This window comes from Drosophila simulans, chromosome X, assembly GCF_016746395.2.
Source record: "Drosophila simulans strain w501 chromosome X, Prin_Dsim_3.1, whole genome shotgun sequence".
NCBI classification, from domain to species: Eukaryota; Metazoa; Arthropoda; class Insecta; order Diptera; family Drosophilidae; genus Drosophila; species Drosophila simulans.
The window spans coordinates 17,219,041-17,238,430 of NC_052525.2; the positions used below are offsets into that span (position 1 = coordinate 17,219,041).

At 46.4% G+C, this 19,390-nt stretch overlaps 1 protein-coding gene across 12 annotated transcripts in view; it reads left to right on the plus strand.

Moving 5' to 3' along the window:
• LOC6726297 (ras GTPase-activating protein raskol) overlaps window positions 1-6,306 on the plus strand; it is a 41,214-nt gene extending 34,908 nt beyond the window's left edge. For 6 of the 12 annotated variants that reach the window (XM_039296778.2, XM_039296784.2, XM_039296781.2 and 3 more), the window contains 5 exons: window positions 1,217-1,337; window positions 1,409-1,536; window positions 1,605-5,111; window positions 5,179-5,473; window positions 5,634-6,306. In XM_039296778.2, the coding sequence (XP_039152712.1) occupies window positions 1,217-1,337; window positions 1,409-1,536; window positions 1,605-5,111; window positions 5,179-5,473; window positions 5,634-5,880 (4,298 nt within the window). In that variant the 3' untranslated portion in view covers window positions 5,881-6,306. The remainder of the gene's footprint in view (window positions 1-1,216; window positions 1,338-1,408; window positions 1,537-1,604; window positions 5,112-5,178; window positions 5,474-5,633) is intronic. The other 6 variants (XM_039296780.2, XM_039296785.2, XM_039296783.2 and 3 more) reach the window with 1 other exon arrangement.
• Window positions 6,307-19,390: the final 13,084 nt, after the last annotated feature.

Consider the following 19,390-nt stretch of genomic DNA (forward strand, 5'->3'; position numbering starts at 1 on the left):
CTCTCTCTCCCCCTATGAGTCAGAATGATGGGATGTGGCACCATGTCCATGGACTCCACCTCCTCCACCTCCCACCACCCGGTACACACGATATCCCCCTGTTTTCATGGCTAACTTTGTAGGTGGCCTGCCTTCGACAAGGTCGCTTTGTTTTTGGGCTCGTTCTTCATTTTCTTCTTGGCTGTGCGGGCGGCTTTGTGGAAAGGAGAAGACGAGATGCCCAGGTGGAAACTGGTTTCTGGTACCCGGATTCTGAACTCAGTTTCAGCTACGGTTGCACTGCGGCAAAGACGACTTAAGGGACACTTCATACTATTTTTCTCGATTAAGGTAGTATATAAATACTCCAGTTTCTATATATTTCTTATACTTATGATACAATTTTATTGTTTTAAATTGCTTTTATTGATTAATAATTGCATAATGAATTTCCCCTTAAATGGAATTTCTAATTTGTTATAGAAATAAATATATATAAATACAAAATAATCAGTATTAAGTTGCTATTCCCGTTATTCCGAATTAAATTATTCAAGCTGATCATAAAGTAAATGTTTCATGGTTTTTAAGTACAATGAGACAAAAACGCAGAGTTTTTTTTATTTGGAAAACAGGTCTGATAACCTGAATTCGAATCATCTGGTCCGTGTCATTTGGTTCTATTCTCTGTGTTGAGTGTACTCGCTTAGCATCTTGCCACGGTAATGAGGCACATGAATGATGAATCATTGCTACCTGCCCCTTCCGCTGCTGCCGTTGCTGCCACTGCCACTGCGCTTGCCGCCTTGCCTCATTTCCATGTCTTCTGGCTGCTCCGGCTGTTGTTATTTCTTTTTTTTTTTTGCAGCAGGTGATGCGGCGATGTTGATGGCTCTCCGGAGCTGGGATAAATTCATTTGAGCAGCAGCTGCTCCTTTTCTTTTGTTCGGCAGGCGAAAACCAGTTTTAAGTCTTCCAAAAAAAAAATAAGAAAACGAACTACAACCGAAGTGTTTTGGCCGTTTTTGTTATGCGGGACGGGATTCCAGAGGAATGTGCGGGAGATGTTGTGAGATGGGATGGAAATTCATCATTTAGGGATTAAAATACTTGCCGAACTGAATCTGAATCACCTGAAAAGAAGGTCAATGAAATGTGTTCGAGATGAGAAATTCGAGTTGGCACTTGTGAGATAATCCCTACTAATGCCCATATCCTTCGCTTCCTTCTTTTGCAGATACGTCCTATGAGAAGGCGTGCCGCCGTGGATCAGCGCCCACCACGCCCATTTTGGGCAGCAAACAGCACCAGACGGAGCACAATGCCACCTCGCGTTTCACCAACTTCTTTTCCAAAAAGTAAGTCCCCAGGAGAATATATGTTCAAGATCACAATATTAATAATATGCCATCGTTTCTCTGTGCGACAGATCCAATCCTTTGAAGCGGACCAAGTCGGTGACCAAGCTGGAGCGGACCAAGCGCGGATCCGGCGGACTGAGGGGCTCCCGCTCGCACGAGAGTTTGCTGTCCAGTCACGCCGTCATGTCCACCATAGGTGAGTTCTGTCTTATAATGGAGTTTTGGCCAATCCTAAAACCATTTTCTTGTTCTTTCTTCTTCTAGATCTCTCGTGCACTGGGGCGGTGGGCGTGGCGCCCGTGCACCAGTCGGTTCTGGGACGTCGTCACTGTTTCCAGGTACGGGGCGGGCCTCGTGGCGAGCGGTACTACTCATGCGGATCGCGCCAGGAGCGCGACCTTTGGATCTACTCGCTGCGCAAGTCGATCGCTCCGAATGCAGAGCACACGCGTCGCACGGACAACTCGCTGAAGATGTGGGTGTACGAGGCGAAGAATCTGCCGCCCAAGAAGCGTTACTTTTGCGAACTGCAACTGGACAAGACGCTGTACGGCCGGACTTCGGTGAAGCTGCAGACGGATCTGCTGTTTTGGGGAGAGCACTTCGATTTCCCCGACATACCCGAGATTAATGTGATCACTGTAAACGTTTTCCGTGAGGTGGACAAGAAGAAAAAGCGGGACAAATACCAGTTTGTGGGATCGGTGAAGATACCCGTGCACGATGTCACCTCCAGATTGCCCTGCGAGCAATGGTATCCCATCCTGAGCGACAAGGCCGGCGACAGTCTGGGCAGGACCTCGGGCGGCGGCGGCAGTGGGTCCAAGGACAAGGAGCAGTTGCCCACGCTGAGGATCAAGTGCCGTTTCCAGAGCACCGACATCCTGCCCATCAATGTGTACGCCAACTTTTTGGCCTACCTCAAGGAGAACTACAAGCGCGTGTGCGAGACCCTGGAGCCGGTGATCGGAGTCAAGGCCAAGGAGGACATTGGACAGGCACTGGTGCTGCTGATGCACGCACAGGGATTGGCGGGCGCCTTCCTCACCGATGTGGTGGCCCTCGATCTGCTGCGAGTTGGCGATCAGAGGCTTACGTTCAGGGGCAACTCCTTGGCCACCAAGAGCATGGAGGCATTCCTCAAGCTGACGGGCGAACAGTATCTGCAGGACACACTATCCGCACCCATAAACGAGCTGATTCAGTCGGAGAGGGACTGCGAAGTGGATCCCACCAAGACGAGCGGTTCGTCGGCGGGCTCGCTGCAGCGACAGCAGGCCGCCTTACGCGGCGCGGTCCGAGGGGCGTGGCAGTGCATCTTTGAATCGCACAAGCATTTCCCCGCCCAGTTGCGCAACTGCTTTGCCACGTTCCGGGAGCGCTTGCAGCAGCTGGGCCGTCAGGATATGGCCGACAACCTGATCTCGGCGAGCATTTTCCTGCGCTTCCTGTGCCCGGCCATCCTGTCGCCGTCGCTCTTCAACATCACCAGCGAACTGCCGTCCGCACGTGCCACCCGCAATCTCACATTGGTGGCCAAGACACTGCAAACATTGGCCAACTTCACCCGCTTCCAGGGCAAGGAGAACTTTATGGAGTTTCTCAACGATTTCCTCGAGCAGGAGGCCGCTCGTATGCAACAGTTTCTGGAGATTATATCCACGCGGCCGGAGCACCCAGCTCCGGACTCAATCCTCGATTGGGCCGGTTACATCGACCAGGGCAAACAGTTGTCCATACTACACAGTTTGCTCAGCGAAAGCCTGGCCAAGCTGCCGGAGGCCAGGCAGCACGAGCTGGATCCGTTGCAGCACATTCTCGATGAAATCAGCCGAGCCAAAGAGCATGGCATGGGCACAGCACTGCCGGGTGGATATTTGCCGGCCACCTCGTCCACGCACTCGATAGCCAGCGAGAATCAGGAGAATCGCAACCCGGGATCATCGGGCTCGCACACCGGCTCCAACTCGGAGCAGTTACTGCCACAACAAAGCCAGTTGGCCCAGCCGCAGCATGCGATTGTTAGTAAACCATTGTCTGCGGAGCGCGGAATCATGCGAGGAGTACTTACGCCGAATTCTCTGGAGAAGAATATCTTTAGGTACAATGATCCCACGGTTAATGGCTTACTGCAGCAGCAGCAACAACAGCAGCAGCAGCAACAGCAGCAGCAGCAACATCAGCAGCTGCAACAGCATGGCCACCAGCAACAGCCGCACCACCAGCATCCACTCCAGATGCTCTCCAATTCACAAACCTCCATTGCCGGCAACCAATATATGAGTTCGCCGGGAGGCCTGCAGCATGCCCAATCGCAGACCTCGATGGCATCCTCATCGCTAAATGGGAGCAGCAGCAATTTGCTGCACGGCCACCAGCAGCATGCCCATCACCCGCAGCAGCTGCATCCACATCACTGCCCGCCGGCGCCACAGACCAGTGCCTCCAGCACCATGGAGCGCATGGATCGCATGAACTATCCGTATATGTCGCATAATGGCAATGACTACGAGACCAGCACGCCTTCGAGCACTCGCTCCAGGACACTGCCACGGAATGGAAATCCCAATGCCAATGGCAATGTGGGCAGCAGCAACAATAACCAGAGCGGCAGCTACGATGACATGCACGGGGAGTTCCAAATCCAGATCTCTGGGTTCGATACGAGCAGTGCTTTTGTCTGCAAGTCGCCCACACCCATGATGAAATCCAGTTTGGGACCAGCGGGGGCCGGACGAAGCCATCACAAACTGAATTTGGGAATACCCGATCACTCAGGTGGCTATGTGCGGGGTAACAATATGAATCCCAACTCGAATATGCCCAAGAACTTGGAGGATCTGGACGATCTGTTCAAGTACGCCGAGGAGCATGACGTGGCGGAGCCAGCGAACCATCACCATAACAACCAGGGTCAGCAGAACCACCAGGGTCATCTGAAGCCGGCCGCCGTTCCCGGCAAGGAGCAGCTGTCGGCGAAAAGCAGTCACTGCAGCTCTGGCTACCAGAGCATCTCCACAAATCCCTCGCCCTCGCAGTCCTCCAGTCCCGTGGAGAGCCAGCTGAAGGCCGCGATGGGCAGTCACAATGCGCCGTTGGCCTTCAAGAATCCCTCCTATCAGCTTCAGCCCCAAACTGGCTCGTCCAGATCATCGGCACAGGGTAATCCACACCAGCAGCAGCAACAACAACAGTTTGGCAGCCGCTTGAAACCAATTGGAGGTGGACTGGTGGCCGCGAGGGCGGCTTTCCTCAACAGTGGCGGAGCCTTGGAGGCGGCCACTTTGACGCCCAGCTCCTCGGACGAACAGCTGTCGGCGGATAATTACTTCAGTTATGCAGCGGCTGCAGCTGCTGGAGCAGGTATTGCGACCAAATTGGAGGCTCAACGCTCGCTCAGCGGCGGCAGTAGCTCCTCCACCTCAGCATCTGCGTCCACCTCGAATCTGGGCAAGAGCGGCGGTTCATCCGCCTACGGGCGGCTGAATGGGCCGCTTAAGCGCGAGGATGTCTACGGCAGTGGCTACGGCGGCAGCAGTGGAAATGTGGGCTATGGCTTGTCCACTTCCAGTGCCGCGGGACACCATCAACATCCCCACCAGCAGCAGCAGAATCCGATGCAGCAGCAGCAGCAGAGGGAACGGGATCAGGAACTAAAGCAGTATGCCGGCAGTGTGGCGGGCAGCGTGGGATCGGGCACATCAGCGGCTCAGAGGCGCCTGAGCTTGGACTCGGCGCGCACGCTCTCCGACAGCAGCACGGATACAGAGGGTGAGTTGGGAAAATCCGTGTGAATCTAACTAGAATATGGATAACACGAAATAAATTCTGGTTCCAGGACACTGCAACCAATTGCAGGAGGGCAAGCGACGCAGGCAGTTGCGCAGCAGTGGCGGCAGCGGCGGAGGAGGCGCCGGTTCTGAGCAGGGACTGGGCAAGAGCTATGACCAGAACGGAGAGATCCAGCTGCTGCAACAGACGCTGGACACGCTCTGCCACACGCTGGACCGGGATGAGGCCGAGCTTCGCGACTCCAGCGACGAGCTGTTCGGCCTGCAGCGCCCGGCGGGCAGCAATGGATCGAACAATCTAAGCCTGCAGTCGGAGTCCACTATGCGCAGCATCATCGACAGGTGGGGATTGAATTCAATTCGAGACGCAAGCGATGTAGCCAAAATAGGTGTTCGTTCGTTATTGCTAAACCTAAGCTTTGAATAACCGCACTAATTTTGGCCACACGGCTGTCTAAATAATTTGCATGGATCCATCCTTCAGGGGTAAACCTAATTAAAGTTTCTTTCAATCCTCCTGCAGACTCATCACCATGGAGGAGGAGCTGCGACGCGAGCAGCTGAAGATGTCGCTGGCGCTGTCGCACAAGCAGCGCGTGATCGAGGAGCAGGGCCAGCAGATAGCGGCACTGGATGCGGCCAACAGCCGGCTGCTGAGTGCCCTGACCGCCCTGCGCCAGCGGTACGAGACCCAGCAGCAGCAGCAACAGCAGCACCAAGCACCACCAAAGACCCAGAAGCCACAGTGAGCGGATGGGGGGCAGACAGGAAGGGCAGAGATAGAAGGAGACTAAGGAGGATTAGGAGGTGACCGCGACCGAACCCGAAACCGAAACCTAGCATACCTAGCATACTGACGGTGGCATCTTTGTTGCGCTGGACACCGTCGCGGTTCCGTCTTAAGGATACCTTTTTGTTTATTTTTTTTTTAGATATTTTTTTTGTATGCTACATAAATTATAATATATATACTACATGTTTAATATATAACTATGCATAACATACATACATTATACATAATTTCTCAATCTATGTTTAAAACCAACAAATTGTGAAAACGCTAAACGCAGCTGCAAAGGCAGCAAGATAAACCCTGAAGATCGGAGCATGGAAGTGAAGAAGAACCAGAACAAGTTAAGATAATGAATAAAATTATAACCAAAGTTAGACAAAAATTCACGACTTGGCTCGCTTATTTTTATTATCTACAATTTTTGTTAAGTATTTGCAGATTGTATGTAGAGTTCGGTATCATGGATGTAACTTACACGGAAATTACGTCGTCAGAGTAGATAAGCTAAGGCGACACCTAGCGGTCATCGAAAGCAGCACATGCTTACATTCGTACTCCCGATGTAGAATGTATATACAGTGATCATTCCAACTTTCAAAAGTAGAGGTCGCCGCTTTTTTTTTGATGAGCCTAAAGTTAGATGGAGCCAGCAGTCTTAAAAACAATATTTTGTTATTCACAATCTAGAAGTTTAGGATCTTCAAGATCTTAATTTAAAATCAAATAAAAAATATTAACATTATTTGCAAAATCGTATAAAACGTCTTTGTTATATATGGTAAATTCAATACATTTTTATAAAAGCAAACAAAAAAGTATTTATCTAAATTAGTGAGCTACATTGTGAGGCAGTAAATAAATAGCGAATAAAAAGTTATTTATGTAGCTAATGTAGCTTTGAGGACAGATCTTTTGATAGCCAACTATAGAGCCACGACCTATTGAAAACTCAACAAATATGGATAAATGTTAAATATCGCGCCGATAAAGTAAAGTGAATTATACAAATCATATATTTAAGCTGATCCCCTCCGCAGGGAGCCCAAAGAATATGGTTTTTCGATGAGCAACAATCGGTAATCAGGTTCAAATGCGATCGCCCTGCTTTGTCAACGATTTTGATGGGGGGAACATAGCATATCATCATATCATTTTTCTTACCAAAAGAGGGGCTATAAATTGTAACGGAAATCTGGTTAGCTCTCGGTAAGGGGCAGCAGGGGATCCCCCACCACAAAGGAAAGGGGGGAGGGGCGCCTCTGCAACTGCTGATGGACTGGCCGGTCAACTTTTGACGCCTCCTTTGTTTTCCTTGGCTCTTTGTTGCCTTGTTGCCATGTTGGCTGCGGCTTTTTCCCATTTTTCCCAACCGTCTTGTGATTAATTACATTTTCTTCTGCCGGTTTTCTCTCTATCCTTCTTCCTCTCATTTTGGCCGCTTTTCAATTCAATTTTTTGGGCCTCATCGTCAGCCTCAACTTCATCGTCAGCGTCACTTTTTGAAATTAAATTTTGATTAATTGCAGTCGGCACCTTCTTTTTGGTGTTTCTCGTTTTTCGAGTGCGGCGCTACGGGAAGAGTGTTTTGCAGCCTGCCACTCCACAATCGGAATTCGCTGCACTTGCCCCGCGTCCTGCTCTTGCAACCCCACCCCCCGCTGGCTGGTCGGCCGGGGGAAGGGGATGGAGGAGGAAAACCTTCTCGAGACGAAATAATTTTCAGGTGTGAAAAATTTTGAAATGCGCTTTCAATTTGCGCTGCCGCCAAGCGAGGATGAGAACGGAACGGAACGATGCAGATGGAGATGGAGATGTAGAAGCAGACTGCGCCCCATTAACGCAGCAACCAAATAAAGTCATTACCAATGCGCAGGTTGCCAAAGAGGGGAGGGGGGCCAGGGGCTCAATGCACTGCAAGAAATTAGATCAAATCTATAAGGCGCGGTCTAAAAATGTGTTTTTAGAAATGTATCATTAGCTAATTATTCGTTCAACTTTTAACTGCCTTTAAAATGGTAACTAATCGTTTCAGTGCGTTGAGATCATCTTAATACTACATTTAAAATGAAATACGTTAATTCATTGTTGAAATGAGCACTGTATTAATAATGAATTATTAAATAGTTTAATATTTGATGCTAACTGCAATCAATGTCATTTCAGTAGGCTAGTATGGTAGTATTTGTTTCAAGGAGCATTCTGATTTTAATCAATGGTGATTTGTGATAGTAAATAATAGTAAATAATTATGTTATATTGAGCTGCAGTAATTATTGTTCTCAGTGCAAAGGCACTGGTAAGCAGCCATCTAATGCGCCCCAAACAATTTGCTACGTAGGCCGCGGCCACACCTACCTGCTGCCAATGGCCAACATGCAATGTGCCGTCCAAAACCACCGCCCCCTGGCAACCCTCCCCCTTACCCTCCTGGTTAATAGACCTAGAGACCAGCCTCGTTTGCAGGCAGGAACCAAGCGGAGGAATCCAAGTGAGTTTTCGTGTCTTGTGGCTAGCTGCAAGTCCAACTCCGAGGACCGAGATCAGATAACTCAATTATTCGCGGCGTAAACAAATGCTGCCTTTCAGGGTTTTTAGCCAACATCCCGTCCATCTGCACCGCCTCAACCAACCCCACCACCCAACAACACCAAGCCCCCCGCCCCCCCACAACACCTCTCTGCGGGCAGCCAGAGCGAAGGGCAATGGAATGGAGTCGAATGGGATGGGTTATTATCCCAGGCATAAATGGATTGTAAACGTGATTTTTATAGTCATTTAGCATAATAATGCATTTTATGGTTTTGGCCATTCGGAGCACTCGCTCTATCTCGCTCCCATCCTTGCTGCCATCTCGCTCTCTTCCTGCCACCTCGTCGTCCAGTTTTCTTCTTCTGTCTCCGGTCTTAACTTTTTTGCCAGCGCTCTTTATTTTTCGCGGTTTTCGCGTCAATTATACCAGACTTGGTGGCTTTTCAGTGCTGATTAGTGCACCGATTTCCAGCGAGCTAAAGTGGCTGCAATAAATATGTGCGGTAAGGCAGCAAATTTTACAAAATTTAATCAAATTTCAATCTTAATTTCAAAGGAAATGTAAGAAAATGTATGCCAAAATCTATTCACTTGCGTTCAGGCAATTAAATTCAAATGCTTTCGTTTGGGACATTTAATTTAAGGAACCAATAGACCAATAGAACCAATAGTGTTTACAAATTTTGAAAAATACCATTTTTGGAAATTACTGTTTTATATCTTGAAAGATATGTAACTATACCATATGACACATTTTTCCTATTTCTACGTACACAAGTTAATGATCGCCTACGCATCCCATTGATTACACGATTTCGCCACCGCATAAACGCAAATCTCTCGCTCCAGTTGAACAGTCTTCAACTTCGCCATCGACTCTTTTTTTCACCAATTTGCGCCCCGTTCACGTTTGTTATTCACGCTTTTCAATTGAGAACACGCCGCCAGATGTGCTCCTTTCCCCCCGCAACCCCCTTAGACCCCCTACCCAGCCTGTCAGTTCCACGCCGCCCCTGGCAGCCCCCCCCTTCGCAGAGCGGGGGGAGGGGGTATCACGGCTGGGGCCTCGTTTTATTGTTTGTCTTCTTTATTACAAGTTAAAGTGTAATTACTCAACAAATATGCGGCAATTTGCAAGCGAACAGCAAGTTCAGGCAACTTGAGCCACAAACTTGAAGATTCGAATTGGATGGATGCCCCATGTAGAAGGATGAAGCGGGTGTGGGGGTTTCTTCAGAAGTGAGGGGTCCGAAGAAACTAAAGGGAAGGCTCCGCCCGAGTTCGGAGTCCGTGAGCTGCAGAAATCAATCGACCAAATGTCCGACTGCAAATTTGTTTTTATTTATTTCCTACTCGGCCTGCAAAGTCCAAGCCGAAGATGTGCACTGAAAAAAAAACGAATTCTATTTTGTTTATTTGAAGATATAGACAGAAAAGTTAATTTGGTTTTAAAAGTAGATGTTGGTAACCTGTAGTTAGTATTTGCATACTGCTTAAAAAATATTTATACATAATTATATTCCACGTCAGTCTCCATAACACTTTCAAATGGATTCAAGCAGTTTTTTCCTGCAGTGGAGCTTAAACTGCGACTGCGACTGGCGGATGGATGGATGAATCCTTGGTGTGCTTGATGTTAGCCGACGCCAGAAATGAAATGAAGTAATCCAATTTGCTCACCGGTTGTCCAACGCCAGTGGCCCAAGGTGCTTATTAGTGCCCCTTGCTCTGGAAACTGGACACTGGACATGGGACGTGGGACTTGGGACTTGGGAGTTGTCTTTGAGTGACTGCTGCTGCCTGATTTGGATTCCGATTTAAGGATGCCCGTCCTTCAGCTTGGGTACCCCATAAAAGTCTCTTAACTCCTGCATAAATCTCCATTTGATGGCAACCCTCGGACTCGGACTCGGGCTTGGATTCAGATTCCGATTCCGATTCAGATCTCTGATTCCTGTTCCAATTGCAATTCCAATCTGTTGCGGAGGGTGTTAAGCGCTCGTCGCAGCGCCCGGAATTATTATCGAAATACTTATCAAACAATAAAGTAAACTCTCGGCTGAATGCAGATTTATGTATGATTTATATGGCGGGCCGCCTATCTACATGGATCCGATCAAACCGCACGCGACCTTCATAAAACTCCGAATGGCAGGAGAGTAATTTCCAAATTATTTCCAGCAGCCCGTGCCCTTTTCTTCCATGCGACTGGGGTGCTCCTGGCACAAAGGACTCGCGTCTCCTGGTGTCGTCTGACTGTCAGAAATGTCGAATGTTTATCAAAACAAGTAAATCGCATAAAAATAGAGCCATTGTCAAGGGTTCGGACCCCCGGGGTCGTGCGCCCCCGGCCAAAAGCCGAGGGGAGGGTTCTTTTTTCGACCGAACTTAGGTCCTCGAGCGATGCTGGTCGCCCGATTAGCCGCATATAAATCGTACTTAAGCCATTATAAATTGTTATCCTATCATCCCATTGGACACAACTAACCATTTGAATGGTATTCTAGTATCTATCGGCTGGGAAACAATGCGATGAGTCAAGAAGGTATGCATTTACTTGCCACTCCTACTAATAATACTATTTAGAATTGGGCTGAACACGCAGTCTAGTGTATTAAGTGATCCATAATGCTATGTTTATTACAAAAAATAAATAGACACACCTAAAATGTTTTGATCATCGGTAATATTAAATTATACAAATAAAGTATTATAGTAACTAAGTAAAAATAGGTATATATTCTAGATATATATATATAGATGTATATATTCCTTAAACAAATCAGCATCTTCCCCCATTTGTTAGCTTTGGAAGCCCCATTTTTCAACTGCAATTTCCATTTGGGCAGGGATTTTTGCAGTGGCCAAAAACACAGATCCGGTAATCCCGGCCCGCCCGCTGGTAACCGTCATCATTCGGCGTCATCTTCTCACGCTCTAAACAACTATTAGCGGGCCACTTTACAGGCAATACCCGCTAAGCCCGACCGCGGCGAACGACTGCCAGGCAGCCGCTAATCCTCGTCGATTGCTCACTTTAATGCCGGCCACCCTCCGCTCGAGACTTCCGATTTCTATTCGAAATGCCATTGCCGTTCGTTCCTATACCGATTTTCCCTTCCATTTCCCACTCCATTTTCCATTTCCCATTTCCCGGCTCTTTGTTTACGTCATGTTGTACATGCTAAGCCGACAAATCGGTTGCGATTGATTAAAGTGCGACTCGAGCCGCACGGCATCCATCCCTCCGATTGTCCGATTGCTATCTTGACTTCATTTTCGGCATTGGTCGCACCGCTTTTTTGGTTTTTGGTTTTGATTTTTGGTTTCGGGTTGCGGGATTTGGGTGTTTGGGTTTTGGGTGCTTGGTCCTTGGTCCTTGGGAATCCGACAAAAGCCGCTGTGCGACTCGAAAGGTAAGCCGCTGACGGCGTCCACCTTGTCTTGTCAGTCACCTTCCTTGCACAGAGAGAAAATGCGGTTATATTAACAGAAATTTATCAAACGTTTTTGATTTAAAACATACCTAAGAACATACTATAAATATGTAACTAGAAGCCACTTCCTTGTTAGTTTATATAAGACTTATATTAATCAGGCTACTAAAAATGTAAGCAATTAAGTAATTTATATTTTAATGTAAATGTTTAATTTCTAACACAAAAATGATTATTTTAGGTACGACCAATTGGCTTTACAATTGTGCACATACTTGTTTATTTTATTAACTAATTAATCCGTAAATTTTGGCTCAGTGTGCCTTTGTTGTCCTTTTCGCGCTAAGCGCGTGAAATTTGTCATATCCTTATCGGCACTCTGCCACCGTCCCACCTCCCTTACTCCTTCACCGAATCTGGTGGTTAGTTTTCCATGAAGCACGTCGGCCAAGGAGGCGTGAAATATGCCCGGACTAACCACGTCCCCGGAGAATGCGATCTGGAACGGAATCCCGCACCGGAGGCGGAGCTCAGCTGAGTCCTCTGTGGTTTCGCTAGCCGTGAAATCGCTGCGTGTGCCCGGCTCGAGCGGCTGTCGGGGATTTGCGACTTACTTGCCTAGATGCACATCGAATTGTCCCCGGGCGGATTGCAGCTCCATCTCCCAAGACGGGGTCACCACTGCGCCAGATGCAAGGGTGGCCACCACACTTGTGGGGTCACCAGGGTGAACAGATATATCCTAAGTAAGTATGGCACTTTGCAAAAACAAAGCAGTACCTAAGAAATACCACTTGAAGAAAGGAACGCATTATTAACTTAGAAACGAATTAAAAAATATGGCAATCACATTAGTTTCTTAATTTCAGTAAAGTGTTTTAGTAGATAATCATCATAACATTGTAATAGTGCGTTCTGAATGACAAGTCGCGTTCATTGGGGTCACCACATCGTCGGCTGAACTTCAAACGCTTTAGGTAAACGCAAATACTCGGCTTCATTAAATCAAAAAATGGAGTCCATCAAGTCGTCAACCTGCCATTGGATACTTTTCGTGGCTTCCCAGCCATTTGTTGGGGTCACCACCGGGGATGAAAAAAGCGAGATGCTCGTCTGTGGGAACCCGCCATTGTTCCATGTACAGTTGAACCTCTTGTGGGGGGAAAGGGATTTGTGGTTTTTTCAAAAAGGGGGGAATGGGGATTTAACCAGTTACAGGTTGCGAGTATCGCAATTGAACGCTTTGCACTAATTACTTTCGCAATTACGCGCGTAACGAACTCGTCTTGGGAGCCAAAATGCGTTCGCACTTCCCATCATTAGGCCCCCTTTTGTGTGCTCCACCCTCCCCCTGCCCCTCTGCCCCCCTGGCATATTAATCAAATTAGCTCCAATTTTTTTTCCTTGTTTCGCCAGCGCCTTTGGCTTACTGTTAGGCGTTTAATTTGCCTTTTTTCGCCCGTTTTTGTTTCGGTTTTTCTGTATTGTTTTTTTTCTTCTGATCGCCGGAATCATTTTAATTGATGTCGCTGATGATGAGCACCCTGCCCCACGCCCCTGCACGTCTCACACTCCACTTGGAGAAAATAATAACCAAGTTGGCAATCAGATTTTACCATAGGAAGTCAAGAAGTCTGAAGCAAGGATAACTGTATCCTTAGCTTAAGTAAGTTTAGTAAGAAGTTTCTTAGTATAATCCTATTAAATCCGATTATCCGATTAAATTACTCTATACTAATATACATCATAATATTAATCTTATTATTACTAATTATATATGTATAATATTCATATTCTACATAGAATCTCTTAAACTCAAAGTATGTATATTCAAGCTTTATTAAGTTCATCCAAAAAGGTTATTAACTATTTATTATAAGTAAATTATGAATATACTAAGAACCAATTCCCTGGATTTTTCGCCAAGTGCAGCAGATTGAGTTGTCAACTCGACTTTGCCCCACTGCGGATGAGGAGGCGTGGCCGCTCGGGGGGCGGGTTGGCCAAGATGGGGCTTCAGCTGGGGCGTTGATGACATTAATAAACGCAATGCACATATGCAAAAATGGCGCATGGAATGCGCGGCGGCGAGCAGAAGAAACCACAATGTTAATTACCACTAGGCGGAAAAAGAAACGCAGGCGAAGAAGAAGCGACAAAATTGTAACAGTGGCAAATGCCCCAGCCCCTAAAAGCCAAAGGGGGCGTGGCTGGCAGCTGGACCAAGTGCTGCAAAAAGGGCGAAACCCATTGGGCAAGTGCTGCTCCCCTTTGGAGCAGGATGGGAATGCGAATGGGGATCGGGATCGGGATCGTAACTGGAGCGCTGAAAATGCCGCCCAAGGCCGATCATGTGGCGCATTTAATTGCCCAGGAATGGTAGCTCCCTTTTTTTGTTTTAGTTTTGGGTGGGGGATATGGCCAAGAAACTCTGGGATCCCCGCGAGAATTGTCCCTTTGCATTCCTTACAAAGTTGCAACGGAGATAGAGTGCGTCCTGGTCCAGATTTATTGCTATAGGAAGTGGACCGAATGATGAATGGTTCTTAATGGTCTGAAGTGTATGTAATTAAATGGTTCTACAAGAAAATTAAATAAATGAAATATTAGTATCAAAAGCAAACTAATACAAATAAATTGTTTATAAATACTAAGCAATTGTTTAATATACATTTCTCTTTTACATTACACATTAATCCTATTGCAATATGTCACTTTTTATATGCCTAATGTATCCAAATCTCTCCAATTTTCCTATATATCCACTAAGTACAACCTCTTCCCATTCAAAATCCACATAATTGTTACCCATTTTGCGTTGCATTACATCGTTGATCTCGCTAAAGATACTGCCTCCTGTGGCAGGAGTTTTTGTTGGCCAACTCGAGCATATATGGGCATGTAGGCGACCTGGAACCTTCCACTCCGTGGCCACGCCCACGCCCCCGAAACCTGCCCACTCAGGTAAGCAAAAGGGGTGGAGGCCGTGGAAGTGGTGGAATAACAGAGAAAAAGGGCCGCACCATTTGCGGCTAATTTTGTAAATCATGATATCGTAATTAATTTTTGCAGCCTTCGCGGTGCAAACAGACGTGGAATAAGGTAACCCTTCGCCGCCTACGGTTCCCCCCTCCCATGCCCGCGTCGCCCCTGATGCTTTGGTCGTATTTCTCTTTTTTAGCCAGAAATCGTCGGAGTCAGCAAAAATCGAAGGAGTCGCTGCCTCCGCACACAGAGAGAAAAAACCAATTAATATTTGAGCAATGCTCCTGCGGCAACAATTAAAGTCAATGGCAGGCGCAACACAACAGCGGCAACAGCTGCACTGAGCGAAAAAATGGTCAAGTGCTGTGGCCACAACAAAGGATATAATTAGTCAAGTGTGGAAGTAACCAGTAACTGGATCTTTTGCCCACTTCTTCTTAAAAATCATGATGTAACACTATACAAATATATTAATAATAATTTTTTTTTAAAATTCAGATTTATGTGGTAAAAACAAAAGAAAAAGGTTTTTTGGCCATTAGTTTTAAGTCTGATATATATATTTAAATAAAATTAATTGATGTTAAAGTTTTAGCTTATTTTGGGCAGTTATAGTTTCCTTATTAGAGAATAAATAAGTTAAGTCTTAATCTTTGTTTTAGCATAGTGTCTTTTTTTTTGTCAGTGCATAATCGCAGCCGAGGAGAAAAGATTTTTATTGAGATCTCAAAGATGCAAAGTGATTTGAATTTGATTGCACCGCGCGTGCGCTGTTCAAGCGCGTCTCCTTGCTCCTCCGAGGAATCCTCCTGCTCCTCCTGCTTCTCTTGGCCACTCTCCCCCATATTCCCCTATCCCGTTTACCCTTATTTCCCTCCTTTGTCTTTGCCTTTCGCCTTCGGTTACCATTCGTTTGTCGGCTTGCAGCGGCGCAGCGGGGCGTCGGAGGTGTGAAAACCCTGCTGGGTCTTAAATGCAAGCTAATAAGCAGCGGACTGCAAGTCAGGCCATCTTCATCTTCATCCTTCGGTTTTCGTGAGGGGGGAGGGGGTGGGGGCTTGGGATCGGGAATGGGGTTAACCGATCGTCGGTTCCTGATCGGTTACATGCAACCGAAATGGGAATATAATGGAGCTGGGCAGTCAGCGGTGGATTGGCATGACCAATGTGATGGACAGTAAGCAATGATCGGCATGAAGATCACTTCATCAGCGGAATTATGCACCTCATAAGTAGGTGGCAGACAGTCGTATAATATATTAAATAAAAAGCAACAATATATGAGGAAATAAGAAATATAATAAAATAATTTATTATTTCAATCATGTTTGCATCTCTTCAATCACAGCATCTCGTATTAAACTGTAATTAGAAAAAGCTGTAAGAGAACACATAATGTGCTCAATGATAAGCAGTTAACGTGATAAGTTAATAGGATTCGTCAGCATGTGGCATGCCACATAAAATTACTTAGGGATGATCGGTAGTCAACCGCACGTCTCTATTCCACACCAAATGTATCGAACAGATTGCGCTAATTACGCTACATAAAATCAATGATGCCGATCCCTGTGTCCACTTTGGTCCACTCCACTGCGATTTATCCCATTCCCATTCCCAGTGCAATTGCAAACCGCACAACTTGGCCTCATCGACCGCAAATCGGTCAACTGAATCAGAACTGCCCCTTTCCGGCCAGTTCAACTTCCCCCCCGCTCCTCATCATTGATAGGGCAAATAGACCTCAGAGGGAAAATGGGCGAGGGAAATGCCCACAACCAGACGGGAAATAAAAAGGAAAAAGGAAAACTGAAGCAGGAGCCAAGGCGGAGGAAATAAGAATCAAATCAAGCGACAAATAAATGTAACAAAATGCGACAACAGTCAAGGGCGTGGGCGCTGGTGGGCGGTGGTGTGAGTGGGCGTGGGCGTGGGGGTTGGAAGGACGAAAGGACATCGCAAGGAGGCGGCCACCACAAAGGCGACCTCAAAACGGCTGCCTAAAAACTCAATTACATAACAATCTGTTCACATTTTTTCACACACCATCAACTTTAAATGAGCTAGAGGCTGCGGGCCAAGGGGGATGTGGCAAGTCGAGGGGGGACGTGCCCTTAGTGGGCGTGGCAGCATGCACAAGCAATGCCAAAACGGTGGGCGGTGGGCCAAAAGGCACTCGAAATGAAATTACGAGCACACACGAACAACACCTGCACTGTAAAAAAACTAATTTCGATTAACTTTATTAAACTAATAAAATTATATAAACTATGCTCTTGTAGAGGTAGCATAGCAATTATGACTTTTTATTTTTCTCTTAGTGCTAAACAATTACTCTAGCTTTCGGTCGGTTTTTATTTAAACTCGCCCAATAAAAATGTGAATTTTTAAAGTATTTTAGGAGTATATAGAATATATTAAACAGCTATTTTTGAATTGAGAATCTTTTTCAAGTGCACTGAAACAGAAACCGCTCCAGCGGTTTTTCCAGACGGAAAATGGAAAACTCGAGGGTTGATGGAGCCCAGTCTGGTCAGGACGAAGGACCTGCGAGTTGAGAGCGGTGGAAGGGGGGCGCCAAGAACAACGGGGGACACAAATTACAATGTAATTTATTTGCCGCCAAGCCAATAGAGTGGTAGCTAGAGGGGAGAGGGGTGTACAGGCAATGGAGAGAAAATCAATCGCGACAGCCAAAGGAGCAAGGACCAGGCCAAGGATCCACCAGCAGGAACTGGGCAAGGACAATGTATTAGGCTGTGTGGGGTTGACAGCCGGGACATCCAGGACATGCAGGACATCCAGCGGAGGGCTGCGCTGCGGCCATCAAACTAGCCAATGAATGTCAATTGTTGTTGCCGCTGATGGCGTTGATGTTCTCGTCGTTGTCTGTGCCAAATCACAAAGAGTCTCCCCCCAGAAAGTGGCCAAAACCCGCCTTCTGATACCCTGGAAGTCGCTGGTGTAATTGGAAGATTGAGCGCGGTGGAAAATGTCTAAGTTTTGCCTTTTTGAGTGTTGAAAATAACATGTTTTTATATCTGTTACTCTTAGAGCAAAGAAATGAGATCTATAAACCATAATTTTTGATACACAATATAATGAGTGTTATTGTCTATTTAAAGTTTTAAATACTGTGAGTTAAAAACTGTGTAGGGTAATGCCATATACATCAATTAAGTCGGAGCATTAATATATTATTTTTATAGGCCAAAATTGTAAGGACTCAATGAAATGATTGTGTTGGACAAAGATATATAAAACATGTATATTTTAAGATTGCAGAGGGTAATCCCAGTTCCGTAAATTCCGACTTACAAAAAGACTTCATCTTTGTTGTTTGTCATTTGTCAAGATTGCTGGTTGTCTCGCTGTGTGAATACATATGCATATTCGTGTGTGTGATTGAGAGTCTGTGTTGGCCAAGTCATTGTAATTTTATGAGCCTAATGACGAATCCGCACACACAGCAAAGGGGGGTGTTGTGTGTGCCTGTGTGTGCGCTTCTGTGTGTGGGAGGCTCTCTGCAGATTGGCTTAGATCCGTGATGGAATCGCCGTGGAAACTGCCGGCATGCGAATGCGGTTTTTCATTATGTCAGCGCCGAATGTCAAAATGGATTTTCGAACATGTCTGCTAACGATGTGGCGTCACCCCCCTCAAAGACCACGCCCCTGAAAGACTGTTCTTATTGGCCCCCCCTTGCGTTTAGTTTGTGTGTGCTTTACTTGCAATTATTCATAATTCGTGGGCTCATAAAAATAAATGGCCTGCTTAGCGTAATTGCCATAATTTTGTGTGACTTGACTTTTGCCAGCACAAAGCAGAAGATGCAGAGGAGGGAGGTTTCCTGGTTTTCATGGTCGGAATTTTCCAAGGGGGTTGTCGTGTTCTTTGTTTTGGTTTTTTTTTTTTTTGTATTGTTTTCGCTGCAGGAAAAGTGGGCGTGTCAGTCCAAAATTAGCGACACATGTGCGCCCCGATCCCGATTTCTGACTCCTGTTTTCCGCTGCATCTGTTGATCGCTCGGCGTTATAATGCTCAAATCAGGTTGAGTGGGCGTGGCACTAGCCATTTTTGATGGCCACAATATGATGTGCGGTTGACACGCTGGTTATGCTCTATCTGTCCCAATGACGGCCAATTAACACGCTCGTTAATTGGACCAACTCAAATCGAACTCACAACTGTCACAATTCAGACTGCATCTATTAGGGGTGGCCCAATGGAATTCCATCAAAGTTTCGCTCATCGAAATGGATTTTATGGCTGCAATATACGAAATGGGTAGCCACGTAACAAAGTGGGATTTGATTACAGGTATTTTTAGCGTTCGTTTAAGTAAAGATTACTTATTATTATAATACTAATAAAATACTTATTAGAAAATCGTATAAAAACATTATTTGACTAACAGCAGAACTATAAAGAGAAGGTGTGGAATAAATGAAATCATTTTATTAAACTTTCACTCTTTGTAAAAGTTAAAGCTAATTTACGTGCCATTAGGTATTA